We start from the raw sequence: 15006 nt of genomic DNA on the forward strand, positions 1-15006 counted from the left end.
GCCTGAAAATTGTTTGCTTTCCCCTCTTTCGAGCAGCCATTGTGTATGCGCTGCGATGCAACCGCACTATGGCTTAGCCCCGCCCATTCGAAGTCCCGCCCACTTGTGCTTTTTTTGATTTGTGTAAGGCGCTGCCACTTTCACTTCAATGTCAGTTACAGTCCGTTTCAGTAAAACTAATTTTTTGGACTTGCTAGATGTGCTGTCAATCGTTTAAATTTGGTTTAGTACAATTTACAACGACAGGAAGCCTAACCTGACAGCAAAGAAATCCTATTGGCTCATTGGATTGTCACTCCACGTGGTTAGTCTTCAGGGGTTCTCGTTGGCTGATGTGGCTGTCATTTGTCGGTGACGGTGCGGGTGATTTTCCTGGTGCGCTGTTGCAACAACGAGAGTGGAGTTGTCTTGAGCATGACGGGGAGGTTGTAGCCTATGGCTTGTGTAGCTTTATTAGTTAGCGTTAGCCACATGTAGCCTATGCTAACGTATAGCTGTTCACTAGCTTTTGAAGCAGGACGCTCGCTAGCATTCCAAGGGGATATAGGCTAAATTACAGCATAGGCTACTTTTTTAAATAGCTATTATTAGCAGTTATTTTTGGTAGCATATTTAAAAAAAAACTGGACCGTCTTCACTGGTGTTGGATATTGGGCGCATCCACAAGTCATTAGACTACCGCTGGATACAAGTTGGTAGGCTATTTTAAAAGGTAGGTAGCCTATTAACGTGTAGCTGTATCTCCATTCACCGTCACGTTAGTCATTCCAGCTAAATGAAAAGCCGTTCCCAAGTGTCCCCTGTTTGGTAACATCAATGAAGGTCAACGTGTTACAATGCAGCAACGGTAGGCTACAGATATAGCCTAGTGGAGGACACCTGTCCCACTGAAAAATCGGACAGTTGACCAAGACGTGTTTATTAAAATGTGTCGATACGAATAACGGTAGGCTATTTTCTACAAAACGAAGAGCCACTTTTAAATTCGGCATACATTTAACTCCAAACTGAAATAGTTTAAATAGTAGTAGGACAAATAGGCTAGGTTTCAGGTCTATTTTAACTTTTATTCCACTAATACACAATGTGGTTAGAGATAGCAAAAGGCTTTTTTTAGCTAGTTCAGATTGACTTTGTGTAGAAGGCTACAACTTCTGACCTCCAGTAGGCATTATGCATAATGTAGCTAGACTATCACAAACTGTCGGTATATTTATTTTTGCGAAAGATTGAAAAGATTGTGATGTGTTTTCTCAACCTAGCTATATGAGCTGCACAGCCAATACGTGTTGCCAATATGTTGTCGTTGGGCCTGATAGAATAGAGAAGTTACAGTAAACACAACTTTTATTTAAAACCTTTGAAAGTTTGTAAAGTTTGAATTATCCTATCCTTTTTTTTTTTTTTTAACTCATTAAATACCCTCAGATATGCAATATCTGGACATTGCTTAAAATTGTTTTGAAAATCAATTAGTATTGTGATATACATTATATCAAATAATGTATTCAGTAGAATTTTAGCTGCAAGTATTTCTGCATGGACATGCCATTGAAAATTCTAAACAAGTCTGGTAAAATGGTACATCTATTAGTGACATTTTCAGTCAAACTTCGACCCTAAACAATATATGTTTTGGACAGGTTAATACAATTTTTTGTTTTTAAGTATTTGTTATTGCTAACAATGTTATATGCTATTCATTTATTTATTTATTTATATATATATATATATATATATATATATATATATATATATATATATATATGGGCTGTCAATCAATTAAAAAAATTAACTAATTAATTGCACAATTTGCTGTAATTAATTGCTTTTTTAAATTGAGACTGAAGCTTATAATAATGGATATTTAAATGCTAAATCATTTAACTTTGCAAATATGAAGAAAAAAACAAACAAGGAAAGGTTCTGCTAAGTTCAGAATGTTTAATATCTTTCAGAACAACAGCAGCAACAATTTGGCTTAGTCCTGCTGAAGGCTGCTGAAACTGCTAGAAACTGTCTGACTTGAGAGCAGATTTTTGTCACCGTCCCCGGCTGCTGTCGCCTGCTCTCGTCTACTTTACAGGCGAGGGGCAGTTCATCTCCAACGAGCCGAGAGTTCAGTTCATCTCCAACGAGCCTATGTTCAGTCGGCGGCAGGGCAGTCGGGACTCACCCGGAAATGGCGAGCGGAGTGAGGTGACGTGACTAGTCTCTCAAAATCTGACGAAAATCTTCTAAACTGACCTTTGTTGAGCTGAAATGAAGACAGATTCTTCAACTGCACGGCCTATTTCTCGCTTAAAATGTTTTCAGAAACATGTTTCAGTGAACTATCTTAGTACAATATGAGATCGTATTCTGAACGGCCGCCATGACAGTCTGGCTCTCAATATCCGGAGAAAACAAACCCATGTGACGCGTTCATCCAATCAGCTGCCGGTTTTCATTACTCAGGCAACAATACAGAGTAGCGCCACCTGGTGTTATGGAGACATATTACGTTTCTCAGCCGCCACATGAAGTAAACAAACACAGCTGCGTTAATTTTGTTAATTTTTTTTAACGAGTTAAATATTAAAAAATTAACGCGTTAATTTTGACAGCCCTAATATATATATATATATATATATATATATATATATATATATATATATATATATATATATATATATATATATATATATATATATATATATATATATAGAGTGATACAACTCTAAAATAACCAAATAAGGGATCCTTAGAAAAACAAAAGTGTTTACGTTTGAATTAATATGGGCTCCGCATACGGCTGGGTGATAATTCAATATAGAGCCCGGCCGATAAAGGATTTTTAAGGCCGATATCAATACAAATATTTGGTGATTTAAAAATCTGATATTCCGATATATTGGCCGATATATATCTAAAAAACGAAATCCAGAAACGCGTAACAAAACATAAACAGATTTCCCTAACATTAGTTATATTAAAGTTCTGATAAATAAAATGCAAATACAAACTTAAGATATGAAAATTAAAGTCCTTTGAACAAAAACACAATAACAACAACAAAAATCAAAGTGTGTTGCCAACAGGGAGGTTGGAGAACGCCCTCTGATGGACAAACTATGCAACGCCAACACTCAGAACCTGGTTGAAGGCTGTTTCGTCCGTTTTTATTTTTTAAATATTCATTTATCGGCCATTATAAACGCAGATACCGATAGTTTGGAAAATGCCTAATATCGGCCGATAATATGGGCCCGGCAATATATCAGCCCGGCTCTAATTCAATTCAATACAATCAATCAATCAATCAATCAATCAATCAATCAACATTTATTTATATAGCAATTTTTTTTTACAGCAACCAGCAGGTATCCATAGTACTTTACATCAAGAACCATGAATAAAACGGCATAACATACAATAAAAAAGAATTAAAAATATAGAAAACCGTCAAATCAGAAAAGGTTACATAGAAACAGGAGGAGGAGGAGAGGGATATTGTCACACCACTACTACGTTAAGTTTTGACTTTGGATGTAAAGAGAGCTACGTCTAGTATGAATGTCAGGTGGTAACTTGTTCCAGAGTCATGGGGCTTCAACTGCAAAATGAACCCAAATTTCTGACAGAAACTTTTTGAAACTGGGTCAAATTAGACCTGAGGACAACAGGAGGGGTTAAGGCCTTTAACACAAACATGAAAAACCTCAAAATGGATTCTAAAACGCACAGGGAGCCGATGGAGGGTGTAGAGAACGGGGGTGATGTGTGCATGTCTACGTGTATTTGTTAAAAAGCGAGCAGCAACATTTTGCACACATGATGATTTAGGGCTGCTCGATTATGGAAAAAAATATATAATCACAATTATTTTGGTCAATATTGAAATCACGATAATTTAACACGATTACTCGTTGAGCTCTGGAAAGGATGTTGCAATTATTGAACTTAAAAAAACTGTGGAAAAAGTTAAATAAATCAACAATAAAAAAACACAACTGTGAAATTTGCCTTTAATACTCTTCATATTTGAACTAAAATAAGAGTTTACTTGCTAAACGTAATGAGCTAAATAATTGTTTTTCTCGATTATTCTGTTTTTGTGATCATTGGGAGCCGAAATCATAATCGCCATTAAATTTCAATTAATTGCACAGCCCTATGATGATTTATCGCCTTTGAATGGAATCATATTGTGATGAAATCCTATATCGAGATATTGGGATATGATTACGTTGTCTAAACTGATAATGACAAGTACATCCTCACTCCATATTCTCAGGAAATATGTCGTGAAACATTTTAGGGAATATCATTTGAAGAATTGCAGATTTGTTTTAACCTCACACTATTTTTGTGCACGCATGTAAACATAGTGTGTCTATCTATCTATCTATCTATCTATCTATCTATCTATCTATCTATCTATCTATCTATCTATCTATTATTTCCCTTGAAGCTGTTTACCACATTATTGATGATTATGTATCTAAAATCTCATTGTAAAAAATATTTTGTGAAAGCATAATATTATAGTCAACCCGACAATATCATCGCACTATTGATATTTGGTCAAGAATATGGTGAGGTTTGATTTTTCTCCATATGGCCCAGCCCTATACACTCACGTGTAGTTATCAGATAGTTTTTACTCTCAAATGTCTAGATTGGTATCGTCCTTTTAACCCTTGTGTTGTCTTGGAAAAAAAACCTTTTGTTGTTTTTAGTAGCTTTTGGTTTTTTTCAACTTCAACTTTGTCGTTTTTTTTCGATGTTTTTGTCACTTTTGTAATGTTTTGGGCACTTTTCCCGACGTTTTTGAAGGTTTTTTTTCCCCGGTGTTTTTGATGTTATTTGTCATCATTTTTGTTGCTCCTCACATCGTTTTGTCATGTTCTTATTTTTTGTACGTTTTCTGCGCTTATTTCGAAGGCCCATATTTTCTGATATAAAAAAACTTTGAAAAATGGGTCAAATTTGACCAGAGGACAGTATAAATCACACTCTGGTCACAATGTACATGTTGCGGCTGGCTCTCATTTAAACTAGTGCTCAAACAGTTAGTTAGTTAGTTAGTTAGTTAGTTAGTTAGTTAGTTAGTTAGTTAGTTAGTTAGTTAGTAGAGGTGTAACAAGATCTCGTCCCACGAGCTATCACAGCTCTGTGCCGGCTCCAAAAAACTGAAGAAACAACAACCATCCCAAAGCAAAAGCTCTCTGTCTCGCCAGTGACTCACACAATCCTACGCCATGTGTGCGCAGCAGGTGTAGCCAGTTAAAAGATACATTCAGCGGCAAATCAGTTTATTTTTTTTTTTACATTTATTTAAAAAAATGATGTGCACTAAACCGCAGTTGTGCTAATGGTCACAGTTAAGTGTTTGGACACTTTCATAAATGGTTGTGTGATGTGTAAATCAACACCCCTTGTTGCTTGTCAGCTTGATGTTGGCAAACGCAAGTTGCTTCTTCTACAACAGCGTTCTAAGGCCATTGTAGGAAAAAAAAAAAAAGTTTTACGGACCTGGGAGTGAGGGGTAATATTCTGAGTAAAAAAGATCTCTGATATTCTCTTAGATTAAAGTGGTCAATTTGGAATTGGGATTAATTACTTCTCTGCAATTTTCACACTTTGCAAAGTCACCCAGTGGGCCTGATTGGACCCTTTTGGCGGGTCGGTTCTGGCCCAAGGGCCGAATGTTTGACACCCCTGAAGTAGAAAGTACGGAGAAAATCAAATATCACGATATTTTTGACCAAATACATGGATGTCGATATTGCACCCATATTGTAGGCTTTACTGTTACTGCTTTCACACAAATATTTACACAATTAGATTTATAGATAAATAATCATCAGTAATCATGACTAAGTGGGTAAAGGCAAAAAATTGAACAGCTAGAACAGTCTGGTAAGTTCAGAAGATGGCATCACTTTACTGTAACGCAGCCTTTAAAACCAGTAAAGGCAACACTTTTATTATATTACGGTATCCAAAATCTAAGACGATAGCTACCCTCATATATCAATACTGATATAATATCCATGTATTACCCAGTCCTACTGCTAAGCGAAATGTGTTACAGTCAACAATCTGTTTTTATCATTAATATGGTAGCTGCACTTTCACACTTCTAAAAAGAAACGTCCATCCCAGTTCAAGCAGCAGTCCAAAGCCCAAACGTAATCCGATTACTGTGAAATCAAACCGAGTCGTGCAAAACTCCTCAACTCTGAGAAAAAGACCCAAGCAAATGTTTTTAACTTTTCCTTTCAAAATGACTTAAACTATTACTTGGTTATAAAATATTGCTAAACATTAATTTCCAGTAGAATGGTTAATTGAGTAATCAATTAATTGTCCATGCCCTATAATGAATGTTTTATTGTTGATCCATTTTAATCCTACAATATAAAAAGCAAATGTGTGAGTTGCTCAGTAACACTTTCTCTAGCTTCTAAAAATACATGGCACATTAATAATGCTTATTTACAATTATACAATTGGTTCACACATTTAGAAGATGCCTTGGTCACAAATATTTGCTGATTTTATTAAAGTATTCAAATGAACTGAGCCGTAGAAAAATCATCAGTATCATTCCACTGTTTAATTCATTATAGTTACATGTGATGAATGACTTGTAATAAACACACACACACACACACACACACACACACACACCCACACAAAAGAAGTAATTCATGACCCTTGTGCAAAAACTGAACCTGTTTGTATTGTCCTGTATCTTACACAGATCCAAATGGATAAAAAAGCAGGAAAAGTTCGGAATCAGGACATCAACCCATGCATCGAGGTAAGCTGACCGACTCTTCCCATCCTGCATTGTGTCAAACATCTGCCTGCTGCTGGGATGTGACTGTAGCCATGTTTCCATCCACACGTCTTTATGGGAATTGGATAACAATCCAATGCCTTATGTAAACTGTAAAATTTGATTGAATCCCATGAATATCCACACAAAGTTTGTACGTTAGATCTCATTGGAGTTTATCTTAATCGGTACACCGCTTATGTGATAAACACTGACGGAAATGTTATTTGTGGAATAAATAAGGAATTGCGATTTACGTTTTGGGTAATTTTATGGTTGCTACCTGCTGTTAAAACAAAGAGGAAGAAGTTTTAGGTCATTTTATTGACAGGACAGCTGAAGAACTGAAAAGGGAGAGAGTGACATGCAGCAAAGGACCTCAGGTTGGAGTCGAACCTGGGCCGCGGCGTCGAGGAGTAAACTTCTATATGTGGGCGCCCGCTCTACCAACTGAGCTATCCAGGCGCCCAAGTTTTAGGTCTTGGTATTTGGTATTTCTGCTTTCTTTGCAGACACGGCGGGTATCAACAAAGACAGATATGAGTGGACGACCGAGGAGACGAGAGACTTTTTAAATTATTCACAATAGCCAAACAGCAGCTATTTCAGATAGCAAAACCCTAAGAAATTTAACGTTATTGTCTTATTCTAGCTTTATGTGTCGCAAGCACACTGTTTACAAATGTAAACTCGGATGGCGTGTGATTCAGTGCAAATTGAATGGGAACACCTTAACCCTTGTGTTTACTGGGTCCAAATTTTAAATTACGTTTTTTTTTTTTTTTTCTCAACGTTTTGGTCGTCTTTTTCGACCCTTTTGTGGCGCTTTTTTTATGTTTTTCCCACCCCACGTTTTTAAATATTTTCCCGACATTTCTTTTTTTCAAATCTATAAAATTGATTTAAACACCCAAAATCAATGTGATCATTCATTTTTACTTGTGTACGGAAACCATTCACATTATTTATTTTTTTATTTATTTTTTTTTGACAATTTGGTTCAAATAAAAAAAACAAATTTCTGATATAGAAACTTGTTGAAAATGGATCAAATTTGACCCGAGGACAAAAGGAGGTTTAAAATGTCTCCAATCTGGTCGATATACCAATGTGACCGCAAAACAGCATGTGACGTCATCACAGGCTTTTATTCACTTTAAAACTGTCGGATGGATAAAAAACTTCTTCTCTTTCTTTCAGGAAAGCGATGCCTCCCAGAAGTGTTTGAATGCCTACAACTACGATAAAAGCATGTGTTCGGCCTACTTCCAAAGCTATAAGAGCTGTAGGAAATACTGGGTGAGTGTTAGATCCCAGCGTCAAAGAGACCAAACTGAGGAATGGGTAGGGAAAAAAGAATTCACAGATTTCATCTTTAAAAAAAGATGAGAGTTGGATGCAGGGGAAGGCATAGTCATCTTCAGGGGTGGAATGTACCTCAGTATGTTGTTGGCCAAGTGCCAACGACTAACAGTTGAAATAATGAGTTGGCATATCTAAACAAAATCAACAATTACCATCAACAGTCATACGTCTTAGCTGATGTTGGCAATTCATTGCGGTTTAAACAAAGAAACCCTGATTATCTGAAAAAAATGGACAATTAGTCAATTATGTAATAATTGCTACAGGCCTATCTGCAACACGGAGAGAACTGGGCACATAGGGAGAGAATAGAGGAAGTCAGAAAAATGAATTTTTAAAAAAAAGGAGAAAAAAACAAAAAAGTTCTCAAATTGAAACACGGAAATGTTTTTTTTTTTTTTGTATTAGAGCTCTCCAGCGATTTTAGTATTGCATTTCCCTAAGGTTGTGGGACTCATGAGAGACAGATTTTTGGAGAGAGTGGTCAAAGTTGAAGCAACAGAGGCCGAGATATCTCGACTTTTAAACCTCTTTCAGACACGTACCTTGTAAAATAGATGTGCTGATGAGTTGACATGTCTCAATACAAGCTAGAGTCACCCGGGACATTTCTCTAGCCCCTTTAACACGCCTCAAGTCTGAACTGAAAGCTGTCCCATTCATTTCAATATTTGTTAAAGGCAAAACGTGTCAACCCCTTCTGAATGAAGTATCGTGGTGCTGCAGAGACCTCCCATTTTACCAATCCTATCCTACAAACTAAAGAAATAATCTCTCTTTGGTACAAATCACACTATAATTTAAATTTATTGTTTTCAATTCAGATGCAATATCCGTCAAAAATAATGGCAGTCAGATCTTTTCCTTATATCGGGCTGCTCCACCATTAATTATAACTTGTTATGGACAAAGACAATGGAATCCGTTTAATAAACTCTGAAATCCTTTGAATGAGCTAGTAGAGAAGATTCTTCTATGTTTTCCCTTGGTTGCAGGTTGTTTCATTCATGCTGTGAGCGAATAGGAATGAAATCAAAGTTCCAACTCTGTGTCTTGCAAAATATCACGCAGCATTGTGGCTTTTTCTGCAACGATCATGTCAGATTAAAGACATGATGAACATTTATGTAATGGACACCTATGTCGGAATGAAAAAAGCCATTACCTAAAGTGCTCATGTTATGCTTTTTGGTTTTTTCCCTTTCCTTTATTGTGTTATATATCTTTTTTTGTGCACGTTATAGGTTTACAAAGTGAAAAAGCCCAAAGTCCACCCCAAAGGGACTTACCATCTCCATCAGAAACCACTGTTCACCAACTGCTCCAAACAGCTCTATTGTAGTCCAGCCTTTACTTCAGAGACCAACGTGGTCTCTTTGGAACACACGTTATAATGCTCACCTAGCTGCTAGCATGGCACGCCCTCATACTCTGCTTCTGACTGGCTAGTAGTCCTTACCTAGGTACTGACAGGGCACGCCCTCATACTCTGCTTCTGACTGGCTAGTAGTCCTTACCTAGGTACTGACAGGGCACGCCCTCATACTCTGCTTCTGACTGGCTAGTAGTCCTTACCTAGGTACTGACAGGGCACGCCCTCATACTCTGCTTCTGACTGGCTAGTAGTCCTTACCTAGCTACTGAGCATGTGCGACTCCCAACAAAGATGTAACAGAAGGTGAGATGTCTCACTCTGTAGCTAAAACAGAGAGCTCAACACAGGGTGAAAAGGGGAGCTGCAGCAATGTGCAAAAATATGGTGTTTTTTGAAAATTATTCTGATATAACCTCTAAATGCAATTATGAACCTGAAAATGAGCAAAATATGATAATTTTAAGCAGATATAAATCAGAAATGTTACATATTTTATGTCTGAGGGATTTAGTTCCTATATGCATCTCTATATGATGCAAGGCAGCACAGTGGCTCAGTGGTTAGCACTTCTGCCTCACAGCAAAATTCTAATTGGAGTTTGCATGTTCTCCCCGTGTTTTGTGTGCGTTTCCTCTGGGTGCTCCGGTTTCTTCCCACCATAAAGCCATGCATGCAACTAGGACTACAGTTGAAAATATGCCAACTGGCTAACACTGGCGCATTTACAGAAATGTTGATTAATGTGCATTGTCCTAATGAAATAAATCTTAAACTTTTTACTAGGCATGGGCAGGTATGAGATTCTGACTGTATGATAACCTTCAGCAAAAATACATCACCGTTTCATGGTATTACGGTATCGCAATTACGGCTTTAAATGTATCATTTTTTTTTTCAATGTCTGGGTAAAAAACGTTCTTTTTCCAGTGAACACAGTGTATTTTATTTTTAAACACACTGCACACTGGCAGGGAGAGGGATTACTGAACTGCACGTTCTCTCCTTGACCAGGCATATAAAGCAGCTCCTACCTTACCTTGAAACCGGTAACAGGCCCATGCCTACTTTGCACATACTTGTATTATTCTAGACTAGGTGTGAATGTGTTTGTAAAATTATATATTGTGTATATTGTGATGTTTTGTACTCCACTTGCATTGCATATTTATTGTTTTAGCCACCTGCCCAGGGACTACGGGTGGAAAGTAGCAACCTGGTGCAATGCATTTCTCCTTTTCCTCATACCAGGTTAATGTTTAATTGTGTATTGTCCCTGTTTAAATAAAATAACATTACCATTACATCCAAAAACCCTGTTCTCTAAGCTTCCCATAATGCTACAAACAGCATCTTTTTTTTTTTTTTTTTGTTGTTGTTGTTGTTGTTGTTAAAGACCCTGTCTGCCTGCCATATAAACCTCACACCTCCAGTTTGTGAAGCAGGCTTTCTGTTCTGTCGTCTCTATGCCCCGACTGAGATAACCCTGATGATGTCATAGTGATGTCATTATTGTCTCAGACTGGACAGAAGTCTTCCAGAGCCACAGAAGACATCATGCATGCATGGGAAATAGACCATGGTGTGGTAAATTGGTAGAGTAGCCTTTTAATACAAACGAGTAGGGGTGATCTGGATCCATATCAAACAATCCCCAGAGATTCAGTGTTATCACTACAAAGTGAAAATATTGATACCTATAGTCATCTTTCAGATGTACCTTTATTTTAAAATTTCCACTTTCTATTTCTTATTCTCAGAACATCTGGCCAAAGGGCTAGAGTTGAAAATTATCTGGCTGGCTAACACTGTCACATTTACAGAAATGTTGATGAATATACGTTGTCCTTTTATGAATAAAATAAATGAAAATGAATTTTTATCAAAAAGAGTAGTTTGCTTTTAATTGAAATGTCTGGAAGAGCTTAGTAATGAAATACTCAATGTATTTTAGTTTTTTTTGTTTTGTAAATAAATCTAAATGTAAACTGTGTGCGGTCTATGTATCGTCTTATATCGGTCGCAGGGACAAAACATCAATATAATATCGTATCGTGATTAAAAAAACGTGTGATTTGCACCCTTTGTGTCTTTTGTAAGGCTTTTCTACTAATACTGGATATCAATGCTAGCAGCTAGTCATATTAGTATGTAAGTATTATATATTATTATTTTTTGTTAACCTTTTTTTTTTAAACAAATCACAAAACCTACAACTCGCAGCATTAAGCTAGATTTTCCAACGTTTTAGACACAGATATAGTGTTAGTAATCGTCCAAAATGATGTGAAATTGCATTTTTTTATTTATTTTCTTTATTGAAAAACATCCAGTTTTTTTCAGGAATGACCCCTAAACCCCTGGCAAATATGGGCGCCTAAGTCTTCCACAAACCATAAGCCCATCATAAACCTCTCTCCTCGGCACAAAGCTTCCTAGGAGCCGTCCAGAAACGTTCAGGTCATGTGAAGTATTTTTAAATGAAGGCCATTGAATCCTTTGGTGTTTGTTTTTCCTCGCAGCACAACATCATGGTGCAGAGGAGAAGAGACGGCGTGAGGCCCGACATGCCCACCGCTGCAGAGAGGCAGGAGATGCTCGCCACTGTCGGGGGCAAACCGTACTGAGAGTCGGCAGGGTGACGCAGAGACACTGGGAGGACATTCTGCCGATGCCAAGGACTGACCTGTCCTCAGGCTCAGGCCGTCTGGGTGGGACCATCTGGAACGGGTCTCTCCTGAAATGAAAGGGATAGAGAGGGAAGTCACAGAAAGACGAGATATAAGGTGTATTATTTATTGAGGTTAATAACAACGTGACGTGAAGTGACACAACATGAAAATGACCCGTCTGAAATAGGCGGCCAGCGGCAGGCTTTTATACCAACAGTCTGCATCCGGTGAGTCAGGCTACTGCTGCCCCAAATCAGTTAAAGGGAAGCTTCACCACCAGCGCATGACCCCAGGCTCTCTGTCCCGGTCAAGCAGCAGCACAGCTGCACAAAAATACAGAAACGCATAAGGCCTGATATCTATCAAATAGATTCTGAGACGTATTAAGGACCTGCAGATGCCCTGCTATTTCACTTATGTACTTCATGTTCCAAATAGTTGTAAAGACCGCTGTAATTGAAATAATAAATGTATTTAACAATTATTTGAATTCAGCATTTATTTTTCAATTAATCTCTCAAGTAAAGAGAAGATCCTCTCTATTCTGTCTCTGCAACCTCATGTCTATGAGCTGAAGAAGCTCATCTCTCTCTCTTACAGTTATGACGAGTGTGTGTGTGTGTGTGTGTGTGTACGCGCCGTGTCTTGACCGCCAGAGGAAATCAACCATGGCAGTTAACAACAGCAGCAAAACTGTGTTTATTTTATTTTTTGGGCTCAGAAGGGAGTCACCTTCTCCAGCAGGCCCATTTTGTCCATTTGAATCACAGTGAGAAAACAGGAGACACAGAAATCAGTTATATAATCATGTTAAAACACATACACACACACACACGTTAATTTGGGAAGATGGAAAAAGTGACACAGCAGGACAGACACAAAATCCCCCAGGAGTCATTATTTTGGATGCCTTATTTGGAGTTGAAAAAAGAAGGTGATGAAGAAGACAAAAGGTGACAGCCACATTGCATCATGTGACAGCGCTATTGCCCCATCTACTGGCTGTCTTACGGTTGTGTAGGCAATATGATGAGGGCTACTTTAAGTGTAAACTTAGGTACAATTCGGTCAAATGGAGATGTTGAAGATGGGCTTTTGTTGCCGTACCTCCGAGCTACGCAGTGATTAAGAAAAACCCCAATTAGAGAAAGTTTTTCTTCACACCAGTAAAGAAAGCCCGTCAGTGGGGAGATGTTCGGCACCACACCGGCTCCCAAACGCCTATAGAAGTCACTATTTCTACCATAGACTGTAATACAGTCATCGTTCTGTCTGTAGGCTACACACTCGGGACGAACAGACTTGAACACAACACACGGATCCGAGTGACGAGCTAACGGTCACAGGTAGGCTGGAACTTCATTAACTCTACCCCGTCGACTATATCATTTTACAACGGATACAAATAACCGAATGTTAATTCAGTTATATTATTTACGTGTCTGAAATATTGTATATTTGAATGTATTTTTTCAATAAAGTTGTGGGGGAAAAAAACAGTTAGGCTATAGCTATTTAGCTACCTGTTAGGCTAGCTAATCGCCTTTTATAATAATGCAGGCTAACCGATGGTGAAGTTATGGTTGATACATTTAAGTTGCATTTGTTGCACTTTGTAACTATTCGTAACAACTTACAGACGTGTAGTTAAGTTATTAACAGTGGTGGAATGTATGTAAGAAATTTACTCTTGTACTGTAGCCTTCTTAAGAAAAATTTTGAGGTAGGCTACATGTACTTGAGTCTTTTCTTTTCATGCCACTTTCTACTTCTACTCCGTTACATTTCAGAGAGAAATATTGGACATTTTACTCCACTACATTCATCTGTTACAGCTTTAGTTACTAGTTACTTTACACATTAACACATGTAAAACACATAGTTTATGAAATAGGCTACATTGTTTTATTATAAACTACACTACCCAACAATATGCATAGGCTTTTAAGTCCAGCTAAAATGATAAGCCAAAAACTTGGTTGATTGACTGAACTGTGAGTTGTTTTTGCATTGAGTAGGCCTAGCCTACTTTTACTTGTAATACATTATGTAGAGTCTTCTGACAGCTCCTGCATTAGGCCAGTGATGTGGGACAAAGGAAGAACTTGCTTTGAGCGTGTTCTGGGCTGCCATTAAATAAATGTCCATACATTGAATATCTTTCAGTACCTGTGACCCATTTATTCCAAGACGGCCTGCTCACCGTAGCACAGGTAACATAGTCCATTTTATACGGTGGCCCTGAGAGGCCACAGCACGCAACTAAAAGAAAACTCACACAAATAAACCACAGCACGCAACTAAAAGAAAACGCATGCAAATAAACCACAGCACGCAACTAAAAGAAAACACGCAAATAAACCACAGCACGCAACTAAAATGAAACGCACGCAAATAAACCACAACACGCAACTAAAAGAAAACGCACGCAAATAAAACACAGCACGCAATAAAAGAAGACGCACGCAAATAAAACACAGCATGCAACTAAAAGACAACGCACGCAAATAAACCACAGCACGCAACTAAAATGAAACGCACACAAATAAACCACAAGACAACGGAAGTGTTTCCAGGGGACAGTTTTAGGTGATGCACACGTGCCTCAACCATTGGTGTTTCCAACAACAGGACAATTCTTACCATTTTCTACAATTTATTCATCACTAAATTCACTTCTCAGAACGTTTTAGGCGAGAAATAAACTGTTTACATTTCGAATATAGGCAGTCTTGTGAACATCGTTGCCGAATTGACAATTTGCCTCA

General features: G+C 37.8%; 1 protein-coding gene across 2 annotated transcripts; it reads left to right on the top strand.

The window, feature by feature from the left end:
* The first annotated feature begins 328 nt into the window (after nt 1-328).
* On the top strand, nt 329-12572 carry chchd7 (coiled-coil-helix-coiled-coil-helix domain containing 7). Of its 2 annotated transcripts, none has more exons than XM_028569911.1 (4): nt 329-712; nt 6752-6811; nt 8030-8128; nt 12089-12572. In XM_028569911.1, exons 2-4 carry the CDS (start codon nt 6758-6760, stop codon nt 12191-12193), a joined length of 258 nt encoding a protein of 85 aa, XP_028425712.1. In that variant the 5' UTR covers nt 329-712; nt 6752-6757; the 3' UTR covers nt 12194-12572. The 2 variants fall into 2 exon arrangements, with proteins under 2 accessions (XP_028425712.1, XP_028425713.1); XM_028569912.1 differs by lacking the exon at nt 329-712 and adding an exon at nt 769-847.
* Nucleotides 12573-15006: the final 2434 nt, after the last annotated feature.

This window comes from Perca flavescens, chromosome 22 (assembly GCF_004354835.1).
Source record: "Perca flavescens isolate YP-PL-M2 chromosome 22, PFLA_1.0, whole genome shotgun sequence".
In the NCBI taxonomy this organism is placed as follows: domain Eukaryota; kingdom Metazoa; phylum Chordata; class Actinopteri; order Perciformes; family Percidae; genus Perca; species Perca flavescens.